General features: G+C 44.4%; 1 protein-coding gene and 1 pseudogene across 2 annotated transcripts; both read left to right on the forward strand.

The window, feature by feature from the left end:
• Positions 1-2,870: 2,870 nt before the first annotated feature.
• LOC310787745 (histone H4) lies at positions 2,871-3,182 on the forward strand (the record flags this gene model as incomplete). Its single annotated transcript, XM_083649234.1, has 1 exon — positions 2,871-3,182. One exon carries the CDS (start codon positions 2,871-2,873, stop codon positions 3,180-3,182), a length of 312 nt encoding a protein of 103 aa, XP_083505360.1.
• Positions 3,183-4,542: 1,360 nt separating this feature from the next.
• Positions 4,543-4,917, forward strand: LOC310787779 (histone H2B pseudogene; annotated as a pseudogene). Its single transcript has one exon. The product of its transcript is annotated as a histone H2B pseudogene (transcript).
• Positions 4,918-14,892: the final 9,975 nt, after the last annotated feature.

Genomic DNA, 14,892 nt, shown 5'->3' on the forward strand with positions numbered 1-14,892 from the left:
TTCACACCAGACGACACAGTGTCTCTACCAGCTGTTAACAGGCCCGTTCACACCAGACGACACAGTGTATCTCCCAGCTGTTAACAGGCCAGAGTCAGAAATACCACTCGTTTCCCCCATTTTTGTCTAATCTCCGCTCCCCAATTGTACTTGGCCAATCCCCTCTGCTGTTTCGGTCGTTGCTCCACCCCCTCTGCCGATCTGAGGAGAGTTGTAGACTAGCACATGCTTCCTCCGATACATGTGCAGTCACCGGCTGCTTCTTTTCACCTGAGAGAAAAGAACATTTGGTGCTGGTTTCTCGTGGAGTCCTCACTGTGCAGTGTGGTGTGAACGCTGGTTTCTCGTGGAGTCCTCACTGTGCTGTGTGGTGTGAACGCCCGTGGGAACCCTCCGCAGCACCCTCCTCCTCTCAGGGAGTTGTTCCTCGCCTCCAGATGTGAAGCACCCAATGAAGCCTCCCTGCTTCAGGCAGACTTCTCTCCCTCGTCCATAGATCTGGAGTCAGATGATTTCAGATGAACTGAGCATCAGTTTGTAACCAGGGAGTCTGTGTGTAAAGCAGCCTGTTGCTGAGTGGTGCTCCTGACCAGAAGGTTGAGTTGAGTTGAGTTGAGTTGAGTTGTTTGACCCTGTAGCCCTCAGAGTATATGTGACAGTGGTAAAGGGAAAGGCTGACACACACTCAGCTAGCTAGTGCATTGTGACTGTGTGTGTGTGTGTGTTTGCATCGCCACCAGTGTTGTGAGAATGACGAAGTGTAAAGTGAAGAGAAAAATGAGAAGAGGTCTCCCTCTCTGCCATAAGTAGGAGGCTTTTGGTTGCTTTCCCAGGCAGCATAACCTTGATTGGATTATGATGCTTTTTATGTAGTGGTTGTGCAGCCAGCCTGTAAGTGTATGTGATGTAGAGAAGATCGCTTTCAGCCACGTCTCGCTTCCACATTTTCATTTGTTTTTGTTTTGTGTTTAAAGAAATTGATATTTTCCTCGGTGTTGACCCTTGCAATATTGTTTCTTTCCCTGAGTTGAGTTTCCATGCTGGATTGCATGGACATTTTTTTTATGTTTGGAGAGTAAATGTGACTTAGGACCCATCCGGGGAGGACTTCTGATGTGTGTCTGAGCACGGAAACAGAGTGATAATGGTGATGATGATGTATAAAAACATGTAAACACTATTTTTCTTTGTGGCTGGAGCTGCTGAGTAATCTAAGTGAGCGGTTGTGTCTGTGAATGTTCCTCAAACAACAAAGTTGAACTCTTTCTTTTTTAAATTATTGATTGTACAGTTCCATGGCGAGGGTATGAAGAGACTTTTTCACAATAAAATGATTAAATGTTATTGACTCAAGACGTCTTTGCTGATTATGTTTGCACTCATGACTGTTTTGTTTTTTCTCAGTGGAACATCTGCTTGAAGTGAGTCCTACTAAAGCACTGGTTCTCAACTGGTGTAGCCTCAGGACCCACTATTTTCCTTGTCATGAAGTCGCGACCCAAATTTCTGATTTTTTTTTAAACCACTCAAATTTATTGCACAAAAAATAGCACATTAATTTAATACACAATGCCTTCATGCACTGTTATAAACCTCAAATGAACAAAAAAGTGCAACAGAACTAGGGCTAAAAAACAATTTAAATAAGGCAGACTTGAATTACAGGCCTATATGTTTTTAAACAAGTTAATAATAATAATAATAATAATAATAATAATAAAACAAGTTAACCTGGTCATGCTAATCCAGTTTCAATAGTTTGAATTTAACTACCGGTAATATGAAATAAAAAGGCAGACTTTTCTTGAATCACAGGCAGGCTTATATGCTTTTTAGTTAAACTGGTCATAACTTTTTATTAAACTGGGGCCATGCTAATCAAGTTTCAATCATCTGAATTGAACTAAAATTAAATATGAAATGAAAAGGCAGACTTCTCTTGAATTACAGGCAGAGCATATGCTTCAGGTTGTTAAACAAGTAAAACTGGTCAGGCTAATCCAGTTTCAATAATCTGAATTTAACTCAAATGAAATATGATTTTTTTTCTTCTTTTTTTTTCTTCTTTTTTTTGGCCAATGTCCGCGAGCCAATCAAAACGGCCCCGCGACGTCGCACCAGTTGAGAAACGCTGTAAAGCACTTTGGTGTGGTTTCCTCTGGTAACGCCGCCATCTACTGGATGTTATACACACTACACTCTTTACACATAGCTACAGCTTGCCCCTTTCGGAACTGCTAACCTAGCTTACGCTAGCGGTTAGTAGTTCCGAAAGGGGCAAAGCTACAGCTACACAGATAATTGGCCAATTCCCCTGCTGTCCCGGACATTATAATGATACAACATAAAGCCATCCTTTAAATGTACCATTGTAGCCAGGGAAGCAAACTGACAGAGAGTGAAAAAGGTGACAGATACAATACCACTCAAAATCATTCAGTTAAGTGCCCTATTTTGGGATCAAAAAGGTGACTAGTTTGCTTCCCTGGTAGCGCTGGTTTGTTGTATTTTGTGTATGTCCTGTAAACCCAATGAGGGTTGGGCACCGTAGAGTGCATGACATGAATACAAATCAATCCATCAATGGTGAAATATAACACATTACAATGGTGTAAATATTCTGTCAGTTTTCTCACTTTATTCCTCAAAGTGAAATCGCCCAACCGGAAATGCTTGGAGCTTCTAGCTTCTGCTAACTTGGCACACCTAAAGTTCCTTTGAAAAAACATGAGGGGGAGGACTTCAGAGTTTGGCACCGCCCAGCTGAGCGCGCTCTTTGCTTCCTCATTTAGGTCCGCAAAGAAGGTTTATATTGTGACTCTTTCTGAGCTTCTGCACCAGTTTGTTCTTGAACTAAACGAATCAGCATCATGTCTGGAAGAGGTAAGGGCGGAAAGGGACTCGGGAAAGGAGGCGCCAAGCGTCACCGTAAAGTTCTCCGTGACAACATCCAGGGAATCACCAAGCCCGCTATCCGCCGTCTGGCTCGCCGCGGCGGAGTGAAGCGCATCTCCGGTCTGATCTACGAGGAGACCCGCGGTGTGTTGAAGGTCTTCCTGGAGAACGTCATCCGTGATGCCGTCACCTACACCGAGCACGCCAAGAGGAAGACCGTCACCGCCATGGATGTGGTGTATGCTCTGAAGAGGCAGGGCCGCACTCTGTACGGCTTCGGAGGTTAACTTTATTTAGCAACAACTCAACAACACAAAGGCTCTTTTAAGAGCCACACACATCTTACAAAGAGTACATTCCTGTTTCTTATGCTGTCATCACTGATCACATGTGGACACACGCTTATAGTTTGCTCTCGTTAAAGCACACTATTTAAATGGCACACTTTCCAAATCAACTTTGTTGGAATAATCTGGTTGAACAGCCCATGCATGCGAACTACTCAAGTCAAATTTGAATCCCAAAATATTTTTTGCTGTGTAAACTGACAAAACATCCCCAGTTTGCCGAAATAACTGCCTTATCGCATCACCTCGGAGGTAGTTTTACTAATCGAACAAATAAAGACAAAGCTGGATTCACACACTAGGCTATCTGCACTAAATGAGAATGTACTTTATATTATGTCGTTTTATATCTTATTTGTTTGTCTTGTAATTTGTTCTTATCAATTTGAGATGAGCACCAACCACACCAAGACAAATTCCTAGTATGTGAAAACATACCTTGGCAAATAATTCTGATTCTGGTTCTCATTTCCCCCACTATTGGAGCTGTACATACGAGTGTCGATGACATTATGTCCATTGCTACATGCCAGTCAGTCACATACAATGTTCCAGAATATACATTATTGTCTATTCATACTGTTTTTTTTTATTTATTATATTGTTACATGTTATAAGACAAGAGCGAATAAAATAAAAATATTTGATCACAACTTCAAACAAAAGCCCACGTTTATAACCAGGAACTGTATGACAAACCCTTTAACGTGCAAACGCACTTTTTAGCATGCTGCAATACCCCAAAATACTCTCCAGCATGTTGTAAAAATGCCACAACTCGCCACATTTGGTTTTGTTTTGCCTGTAGCTGCCACATTATAAGCCAGCTGATTCAGCTGAGCTGAAACGACACAAGCATTTAGACAGTGAAAAGTCAACCGCTCAGTGTTTGATCTAGTAAGGAGATCTCTTCAGAATTGTGGTTGGCTCTTAAAAGAGCCTTTGGTTTGATGGGGACAAGCTGGAGCAGGTTACTTCTTCTTACATTAAATCATCCTAAATACATGAATGCACGCAAGCATAGAATATCATGATTAAAACAATAAAAATATTTTGTCTTTTATTTTGTAAGGCGGTATTTCTCATGAGTCGTTTTATTTTGAAAATCCAAGACACTATACAGCGAAAATGTTATTTCCTGTGTTAACTTGACACCAACAATCTTCTGATTGGGCGACGATTTTGAAGGTCCAACTGACCAATGAACACGCAGTGCTATTTGTATAGCTGCCTATAAATACAGTCGTTCTGTCTTGTTGACTTCATTCGTTGCTGTAAAGTATCGACAACTTTTTGTATCATGCCTGAACCCGCCAAGCCAGCGCCCAAGAAGGGCTCCAAGAAAGCCGTGACCAAGACCGCAGCCAAGGGTGGCAAGAAGCGCAGAAAGAGCAGGAAGGAGAGCTACGCCATCTACGTGTACAAGGTGCTGAAGCAGGTCCATCCCGACACCGGCATCTCCTCCAAGGCCATGGGCATCATGAACTCATTTGTCAACGACATCTTTGAGCGCATCGCCGGTGAGGCGTCTCGCCTGGCTCACTACAACAAGCGCCGCACCATCACTTCCAGGGAGATCCAGACCGCCGTGCGTCTCCTGCTTCCCGGTGAGCTGGCCAAGCACGCCGTGTCCGAGGGCACCAAGGCCGTCACCAAGTACACCAGCTCCAAGTAAACCGCTAGAGCTTCACCACCAACACAAAGGCCCTTTTAAGGGCCACACACTACTTCCACAAAGAGCTCCTATACTCTATTTTTGTAAGATCCGTTTTCTGAACATTTTGTTGCATTGGTTTTAATAATACGGAGTAGACGAATATGTAGCCTACATCAACGGCAATCTATTATCCAGCTGTTATAAATGCTACAGGAAATGCTTATTATTGATGGTTTACCCACACAGTCTGGCACAGACTATACATTTCATACACATCTGATGAGTCAGTTGTCGTGTTATTGAATAACCACTCTCTGGTCCTCACATCAGTGTCTCCTCGAGTCGCCTCCATGTGACGTCATCACTAGTCGCTCCAGTAGACTTTACAGAATGCCTTATCATAAACATCAGCATAACACCACATCTCCCCTTTCTAGAATCATTGGGTAGACTGCCAATGATTCACCAGACCTTAGAGGATTATTCTGCCTCTATAGCTGTAAGGTCTGTTCCTGTCTGAACATGTAAACCATACATCAATATCCATATAAGCCATATTGTGAACATAAACAAATCACTTATTTCTTTACTGTAACCTTTAGCTTATTCTGTAAACATATCCTCTTTTTTTTTTACTGAACAAGGTTTCAACACTTTTACAAATCATTTCAGGATTTACAACTTCTTTTTATCTTTTCTTTACTTACAGAGCTGTCATCTTTTTTTCTCTTTTTATTTTATTTTTATTATTATTTCCGAAATGTCTCTGTTTTAGAAAAGTCTCTGATCTATAAGTCCAACCTGTTTGGTTTCACCACAGCTCTCCCAGACCTGGTTCTAGGAGTAGATGGTGGATCTGGCACGTTCTGCTTTGGTGGTTCTGCTGCACTCGGCCCCGGAACACCTCCCAGGGGTTGTTCTGCAGCAGCGCCTCTCTGCTCAGGTGACGGCTCCATAGGGATGAGATGGCGACGGTTTCGCCTGACTGTCCCGTGGGGGCCATCCACGATGTATGAACGTGGGGTGGTGTGGCTGCCGATCACAGTCCCCGTTGCACGTTGGTCAGCGACCCACACTTCCTGTCCGGGCGTGAGCCTGGCGAGATCTTGAGCACGGTGACGTCGGTTGTACTGCTGTGCACCTTTCATCCTCATCTCCCCCTCTTTCAGGACCACCGCTTCAGCATCGGGAAGAGCAGGATCCAGTAGGGCTGGAAGTGTTGGCACTGTAGTGCGAAGTCTTCTCCCCATGAGAAGTTGGGCTGGGCTGTATCCATTCTGTAGTGGGGTGGCTCTGTAAGCGAGCAAGGCGAGGTAGGGGTCAGCTGCTTTCTTCAGGAGCCCTTTTACTGTCTTGACAGCACGCTCAGCTTCCCCATTATTTTGTGGATATCTCGGGCTGCTTGTGACGTGACGGAACCCGTAAGACTCTGCGAACGCTGCGAAGGCTGTCCCGGAGAACTGCGGCCCGTTGTCTGTCACAAGAACCTCAGGAATGCCGTGGCTGGCGAAGATCGATTTTAAGTGTTGGATTACATCCGCTGACTTTGTGGGAGTCAGCAGAGCGATCTCCACGTACCTTGACGCATAGTCCACCACCAGCAGGTATGACTTGCTCCCCAGCATGAACAAGTCCGCTCCAAGCTTTTGCCATGGTCAGCCCGGATACTGTGTTGGCATCAGCGGCTCGGCGTGATTCTGTCTCTCTTTGCTGCACGTCCGGCAGTGGAGGACCAACTCGTTGAGCTGCTGGCTTAGCCCCGGCCACCATACTGACTGTCGTGCCCGCTCCCTGCACTTCACCACCCCCTGGTGGCCTTCATGCAGTCTGATGAGCACGTCGTTTCTCATAGTTGAGGGAATAACAAGTCTGTCCCCTTTCAGCAAAAGTCCATCATTCACTGTGAGGAATGCCTGTTCCCCCCAGTACAGCTTGAGTGCTGGCTCACAGTTGCTGTGAGTTGGCCAGCCTTCTTCACACAGCTGCATCACTCTTGCTGTGACACTGTCTCTTAACAGCTGTTCTCTCAGCTCATCCAGGTAGACGGTGCTGGCAGGCAGATTCTCCATTATCATGTCCACATAGATGTTTGTGTCTTCAAATAGCTCCTTTTCACCTGGAGTTCTCTCTCTTTTCACAGGAGCGCGTGACATCGGCTGTCCACAAACACTTGCCTGGCACATGTGAGATGGAGTAGGAATAACGCATGAGGCGCATCCGGAATCGCTGGATTCGTGGAGGGAGAGCATCTAGTGCTTGTGACCCCAGGAGACTCAGGAGAGGCTTGTGATCAGTCTCAAGCTGGAAGTGTTTTCCGATGAGGAAGTCTCTGAATCTTTCACAAGCCCAGGTCAGGGCTAGAGCCTCCTTCTCCACTTGTGCATACCTCTGCTCCGTCTCCGTGAGAGATTGTGACATGTAGGCTACAGGTCTCCACTCCTCGTCCCATTTTTGGAGAAGCACACTCCCCAAGCCGTATGAAGATGCATCTGCTGAGACTTTGGATTCTCGGTTTGTGTCGTACACGGCCAACACGGGTGTGGATGACAGCGCGTCTTTCAGATCTTGGAAGGCTCTGGCCTGGTCGACGCCCCACAGCCAGCAGTTCTTAGTCGACAGGAGATCTCTCAGCGGTTTGTCTCTCTCAGACAGCTGCGGGATGAACCTCCCCAGCTGGGTAACCATGCCAAGAAAGCTGCGAAGCTCACTCACATTTGTCGGTTCCTCGATCTTTCTTACGGCCTCAGTCTTGCCTGGATCTGGGCTGATGCCGCTGGCGGAGAGGACGTGGCCCAGGAAGGTCACCACTTGCTGTGACAAGGCACACTTGTCGATGTTCAGGGTGATGCCCGCCTTCTGGATCCTCCCCAGCACAACATGCAGACGAGCGTCGTGCTCCTCCTGTGTTCGGCCCCAGACCAGCACATCGTCCATGTGGCAGACGACACCCTCGAGTCCATCTGTGAACTCAGTCACCATTCTATTTTGGAAATGTTCAGGGGCGGAGGCTATGCCGAAGGGCAGTCGCTTAAAGTAGTAGCGACCGAAGGGCGTAATGAAGGTGGTGAGCATAGCTGAGTCCTCCGTCAGGGGTATTTGCCAAAACCCCATATTGGCATCTAGCTTACTGAAGATTTTGGCTCCCGCCATCATGCCCAGCGTTTGCTCCACCGTTGGCAGGATATATTTCTCTCAACAAACCCATTCATTTAAGTTAGTGAGATCAACACATATGCGCACGGCCCCTGTCTTCTTGGGCACTGGCACCATAGCAGCGCACCAGTCTGTTGGCTCTTCAATTCTGCTTATCACACCGAGGCTTTCCATGCGGGACAGTTCCTGTTTGACTTTGTCCATTAGCGGTAAAGGAATCCTTCTGGGTGTCTTGAGTGAGAATGGTTGGGCCTCTTCCTTCAGCTTGATTGCATATGGCTGCTTCACCTCACCGAGACCACTGCATAGTTTTGGGTAGCTTGTTTTTAGCGTCTCCATGGTGATGCTATCCAGACGAGCTACAAGCTCCAGCTTACAGAGAGCAGGTCTCCCCAGTAATGCAGTGTGCAGGTGTCGAGTGACGTACACATCCTCCTTCACCTCTTTCTCTCCCTTCTTCAGTATTAGTGTGGCGACGCCCACAACGTCCAGTGGACTTCTCCCTGGCCCAAAGAGTCGTTTTTCAGGTTTGTGGAGGGCAGGCTGGTCTTCTGCATAAACCTCATTGAACACCTTGTGAGGTATGACCGTGACATCTGCACCGGTGTCAATTTTGAATGCCACAGGTATGTCATTAATGTCAATGTGGACCATCCACGGATCTCCATCCGCTGCGATGCTGCCCAGAAACACAGCTCCCCCATCCTCTTCTACTTCATGTACAGTCTTAGATGCTTTGCACACACGCTGGTAGTGCCCCTTTCTCCCGCATGAGCGACAATTCACTTCATTAGCAGGGCATTCGTGCTTTGGATGCGGTTGGAAGCTGCCGCATTTATAACACACTTTTCCCCTTGCTGTGTTGGGCACTGTGTGTTTTAGCTTGGTAGCTGTTAGCCTGGTTTGGTTTATTTTTAGCATATCTGTTGCTGCTTTTAAACACTATGTCAACAGATTTAGCATCACTTGCCTCTAGGGGTGTCACAATATATCGTCCCACGAAATTTCGCGATAGTAAAACGTCCCGATATGTATCGTTGAGATGAAATCTCATATCGTGAATTTTTTTTTTTTTTTTTTTTTTTTTCCAAAAGTAGACAAAGAAACGTCTTTGTTTGTTGAAGTTCAATGTGTGGAAAGTAGTTCAGTTGAACAAGTCTCTGAAGAGACACATGAGAAGTTATACAGGAGAGAAACCATTCAATTGAGTTTCTGGCAAAACTGTTTACTTGACAGGAAAAACTGAAGATGCATAAAAAATAGACTAAGAAAAGTCTTGTTGTTTGAGTTTGAAGAAAAACTGAAGATGCATAATGAGAATTTATACTGCTGAGAAACCTTTTAGTTCAAAGTAAATCTAAGTGACGGTGTAACTCATTCTATTTCAAGATAAGCCTTATCTCCAATCTCATGTTTTTTCTAGTTGTTATTGTAATAACAATTTCCCACAACAGCATGTTTTGTATTTGTGCATTTCAAATAAAATACTACTTTTCCAGTCATATATTGTCATTATTCAAGTTTAAAAAAATATTGTTAAAATCGTATCGTATCGTATCGTTATCGTGAACCCAGTATCGTGATACGTATCGTATCGTGAACTGAGTGTATCGTGACACCCCTACTTGCCTCTGTTCTGGTGTCTCCTCGCAGTGAAGATTGCTGCCTTTTTACCTCTTCAGTCTGCCTTGCCATGTTTATTGCCTTTTCTAGGGTTAAATCTGCATCGAGTTGCATGCGCTCAGACAGCCGCTTATCCATCAGTCCGACAACAAGCCTGTCTCTTAATAGCTCGTCATGTAGCACGCCGTAGCTACAATGTTCTGCTAGCGCATATAATGCAGTGACAAATGCATCCACAGATTCACTTTCCCCCTGTTTGCGCATGTTAAACTTGGCTCTTTGGTAGATAACATTTTTCTTTACCACAAAGAAGCCTTGGAAGCCGTCACGCACATCTTGGTACGTTTTCCTCTGTTGATCAGTCAGATTGAGTCCACGCAGAATATCATCTGCCTCGTCACCCATGCAGTATATTAGCGTGTTGACTTGATTATCATCCGAGCTTGCATTTAGGCTACTTGCCAGGCGGAATCTCTCAAACCTCCTGATCCATTTGGACCACTCTTGCGGCTTGGAAAAGTCGAAGGACTCGGGTGGCTGGATGCTAAACGTAGCGTTTGGTCTCTCTGTAGCCATAGCTCCGACGTTAACAACAGCGCCTCCGTTAGCACTCGGATGTTCTTCGTCATCTGACATGTGTCCTCACTTTTCGCTCTTCCACCCGTCAACGAGCTCCAAACGACCTGGCGTTACCTCACGTTGCCTTACAGGACTTCTGACACCATGTCGTGTTATTGAATAACCACTCTCGTGAGTTCTTCTGTATCTGGTTTAACGTGACATTTATTTAGACCGCTCTCAACATGAGTAGCACACAACTCTGGTCCTCACATCAGTGTTTCCTCGAGTCGCCTCCATGTGACGTCATCACTAGTCGCTCCAGTAGACCTTACAGAATGCCTTATCATAAACATCAGCATAACACCACATCAGTGACGCCGTGTACTAAACTGACAAAGCCTCAAACATGGAGACACAAGAATCATGACTTTTTCAGCATTGTGAAATGCCATGCAGCACCACAGCATCATTGTTGGTTTGTCAGAAGACAAGGCAACAGTTTGAGCTCTTGTCTGTCGCTCATTCCCCATCCCACAATAGGCTATAACGTTAACAATGTTACAACATTGGTTCATAACCAGTAATGCAAACCTCATCAGGACTTTTTTCTCTGCTTATTGCCCACTTTGCACCTCTTGCACCAAACCTGTGCATGTGTGTGTAATCTGTCTCTCCCTTCTTCCCCATCATTTAACTACAACAGAAGACAGGTCAGGAAGGTACTATGCGTAATCTGTCTTTCTTGCAGTTGTCATCACTTCAATGGTTTTCTGTACTCTTAGCATACATTTATTTTTCGTTTAATGTGGATGGCAGAAAAACTATATCAATGAGCTTGAATCAGAATGTTTTATTTTGAAAGTCCAAGACGCTGCATAGCGGACGTGCTGTGTTAACTCTGTTAACTTGATACCATAGACGGCCAGTGTTTTGATTGGGCGACGATTCTGAAGCTGCAACTGACCAATGAATAAGCAGCTGGAGAGGCATAATAGGTTCCGAGCGGATTCACAAGAAACCATCGAAAATGTACGAAAGAGGTGAGACCACCGGTAAATTGAGTTCAAAGGCGTGACGTCACATGCTTCTGCGGCCGCCGGCCCAGCTGTGCTGTGTGATCACCAAAGAGACGTTTCCTATAGAAATTCCAGGACAAATAGACCAGGAGGACTAAGCCTCTGATCATTCTTTGTGCTCCGATCCAGTTTACAACTACTGCACACAAGCAAGGACAACTTTGGAAACAGAAAGACTCAAGTAAGGCTGAATCATCTGGGCAGAATTAGATTAGCTTTATTGTTAGATACAGTGCATATTGATCGGAATATATATTCTAGAATCATTGACTATATTGTGAGATTATCTCGTTTGTTTCAGTAGTGATTACTACCACTCAGTTGATAAGGCTCTAGACTAATCTGTTAATGTGTGCAGTGTGAACAACACCCCCCCCCCCCCCGCCGCTCTCTCTACCTGTCATTAGACTCACCCAATTAACACTTCACTAATGTTAGTTTAGAGAATAAAAACAATCACAGCTTGAGTCCAGCCAAAACTAGCAGCTTGTGCGACCAGCAGTGAGATGCCACTGTTTTTGCTTAAATCAACATGTGTAGCCTACATAAAATAAGCACAACCAAACGTCAGATAGGTCGGGCCACTGTGTTTACCTAGTTTTATATCTTTAATGTTATTATAATTACGGCTGAAAGTGACAACAGAAATAAACCATAAACAAGTTTGTGATATCTCCACGATGTAAATAAAAAGGGACGTGTTCCTCAGGAAAACAAAGGCCATCAGAGCCTTGGTTCATTACCCTTTGTTCTCTTCTTTCTCTCTGTTATTCTAATGTTATAATATTCGCTGTGTATTCACCATAAAATGTACGCTTGAGTTGTTTTGGTTCTTATGGTTTGATATAGCTAATTAATACAATAAATCTATTTCACTGATGCATAATCTGTTTGTTTTCTTTCATTTATTAGTTGAAGCCATAGAACTCTGAAACCGTAGATTGCTAATATTTGTATATCCTATTCACCTTATTCACCACACCCACTTTTTCCTCTCTTCGCAATAGACCCTTCTCACGGGGGCCATTTTGTGTCGAAAAGGCAGGGTAAACACAGGTGCAATCAAAACACTAATGAGGGTTTCCAAATTCCTATCATGGAAGTTGGAAACCCTCATTAGTGTTTTGCTTGCACCTGTGTTTACCCTGCCTTTTTGACACAAAATGGCCCCCGTGAGAAGGGTCTATTGTATTTGTTCTTCGGTTCAGTTGGCGGCCAATTTCAAAACAAAACGTCACTATGACTATGAGTGAAGTTTAGCAACATTCAGAAGCTACACTGCAGCCAACTTCAGTTAGCCTACATGTTCATAGTGTTACTGCTGTGAGGAGCCATGGCTGTACCCGGTCGCCACGTCGACAGTGTTTTCTCACTGCAGTAAGCCTACTGGTTTGACAGACAGATATAGCTAGTCCGACCCGTCAGCACAGCTCTGTCCTCGCTGCTCGTTAATTATTTCCAAATAGGCGTTATTCTGATAAACTGGTCACATATTTGTAATGTTACGTTCTCACCCAGCAAAATATTAAAACTTTAAAATAGTTTTTTTTTTGCTTGAAAACAGCTTTTTTGCAAGTCTGAAAATGACTATGGTAGGCGTAATCTACTTCCGTGTCTAAAACGGAAAGACGATTACAAAATGACGTCATGCAGACATCACAATCCTTATAATATAAGGATTGTGGACAAAGAATAAGGTGAATACCAGTCCTGACTATTTTGTCCATGAGAGCTGCAGTGGCAGGACAAAGCCAGTAGGAGTCACTTTTACCATAAAACACCAAACGCCACCTCAACCAAGCACATGTGCCCCCTAATTTCCTCCAGGGCCCTATGAAATCACGTTATTTTCTCCCTATTCCGCTCTTTTCAGTTACATTTTTTCTGAATTCTGTGTTTTACGGTTTATGATAATTTTTGTCTAATAATGTGATGAATGAATAAACAAATAGGCTACATAAACTGTGATATAAAGTATACTATAGTACATTTGCAATGTGCAACACAACATTGCACTATTTTTTATCAAATGCTTCAATACAGAGTAAAAAAAACAATACAGTCCCAAACTCCTGAACAAATGCTAATCTTGAATCTGCTGGTGAGCTGCATTAGTAATGGTCATGTAGCCTAAAATCTTTTTATGGAGTATGAGTTGACTCCTATCTGAAGGCTCTGATAGGGCTTTCACACAGGCAGGGCTCCGTGCCGGTTCCGGTTCCCGAACCCAAATTTGAAACGGCCGGCGTGTTCAGACCGAAAAAATAATTGGTTCGGAACCTGAAAAGTTGGTTCTCAGCGGAACCACAAAAAAAAACACCATCAGTGGGCGTGTCTCATTCTAGGCTGTGAAAACGAGCAGGAAGGAGAAGAAGGCAGTGACAACATGGAGAAAAATAATTTGCAGTGGTCTCCTGAGGAAACCAAATGTTTAGTGGCGATTTGGGCATCTACTGAATCTCAAGAAAAGCTAGAAAGCAGTACAAGAAAGAGCAAGTCGTATGCTGAACTTGTGGAAGAGATGGCCAAGGCTGGGTTCACTCGAACGCCAGACCAAATAATTAATAAACTTAAAAAACTGAAGAAGGACTACCGAATAATGTCCTCCCACTTTCATCATCAGGTCGAGTGGGTTCCTCGGGCAGATAGGATAGGAACTTTGGTTCCGCTTAAACTGGTGTGAACACGGGCTGTTTCGCCAGAAAGCACCAAGGTTCTGAGACTCCAGAACGGAGCCAGAGCCAGAACCAGAACCGTGTCTGTCTCTTCTTTTGACGGTGGTAAAGGGAAATGGTATGGGTGGCATGACACAGGTTTGACGCTGGTCTGACTGTGTCTAAATTAATAAATTGGATGCGTTCCCTCGATGAACTTCCAGGTTGAAACATTATTGCCAACTTTTCTAACTTTATAGTATTCCTGTGCATTTATAGCCTACTAAATAGCCTATAACCCAACAAATCCATAACTCTAGGAATATTATTATAATAGTATTATCAGCGGCCGTCGCAGCAATAAGGGGCGCCAGGAGCAAGGCTCCACGCACATGTGTTTATTTTTAGTTAATTTTATGCGTCAGCTATCGACTATCGAGCACAAACAAAGGACTCGTTTCAACACGCAGCCATCATCAGCTGTTAACGAGCGGCTAACGTTATGTTACGTAGTCCCTCGTGAGATAAGAATAGCAGGCTAGTCGTCAGTGAGTAGACGTCCTCAGAGATACACTCTGGTAATGTCAGACAGACTGTTTATACCAGAATAAATCACGAAAGGTGGCTTACTCTCCTTTCTGCCAACTAATTAGCCATGTCACGTGTGCTAACGTTAGATAACCATCGCACACACTTTCTGACAGCGGTTTCCTATCGCAGCTGATATGCAGGTGCACGCAGATCAGCTCTGAGTCTGTTATTTCAGTAACGTTACAATGCTGCAAATAGCTTTTATTTAAGCAATATTACACGAGAGGGTATACTTTACCTTGGTTTTTGGCACGACGTACGCATCACTGAAGTGCCAATAACCACGGTAAAGTACACCCTCAAGTGTAATATTGTGATTATACAACAGTTACCAA

This window comes from Poromitra crassiceps (assembly GCF_964638095.1).
Source record: "Poromitra crassiceps genome assembly, chromosome: 13".
Lineage (NCBI taxonomy): Eukaryota > Metazoa > Chordata > Actinopteri > Beryciformes > Melamphaidae > Poromitra > Poromitra crassiceps.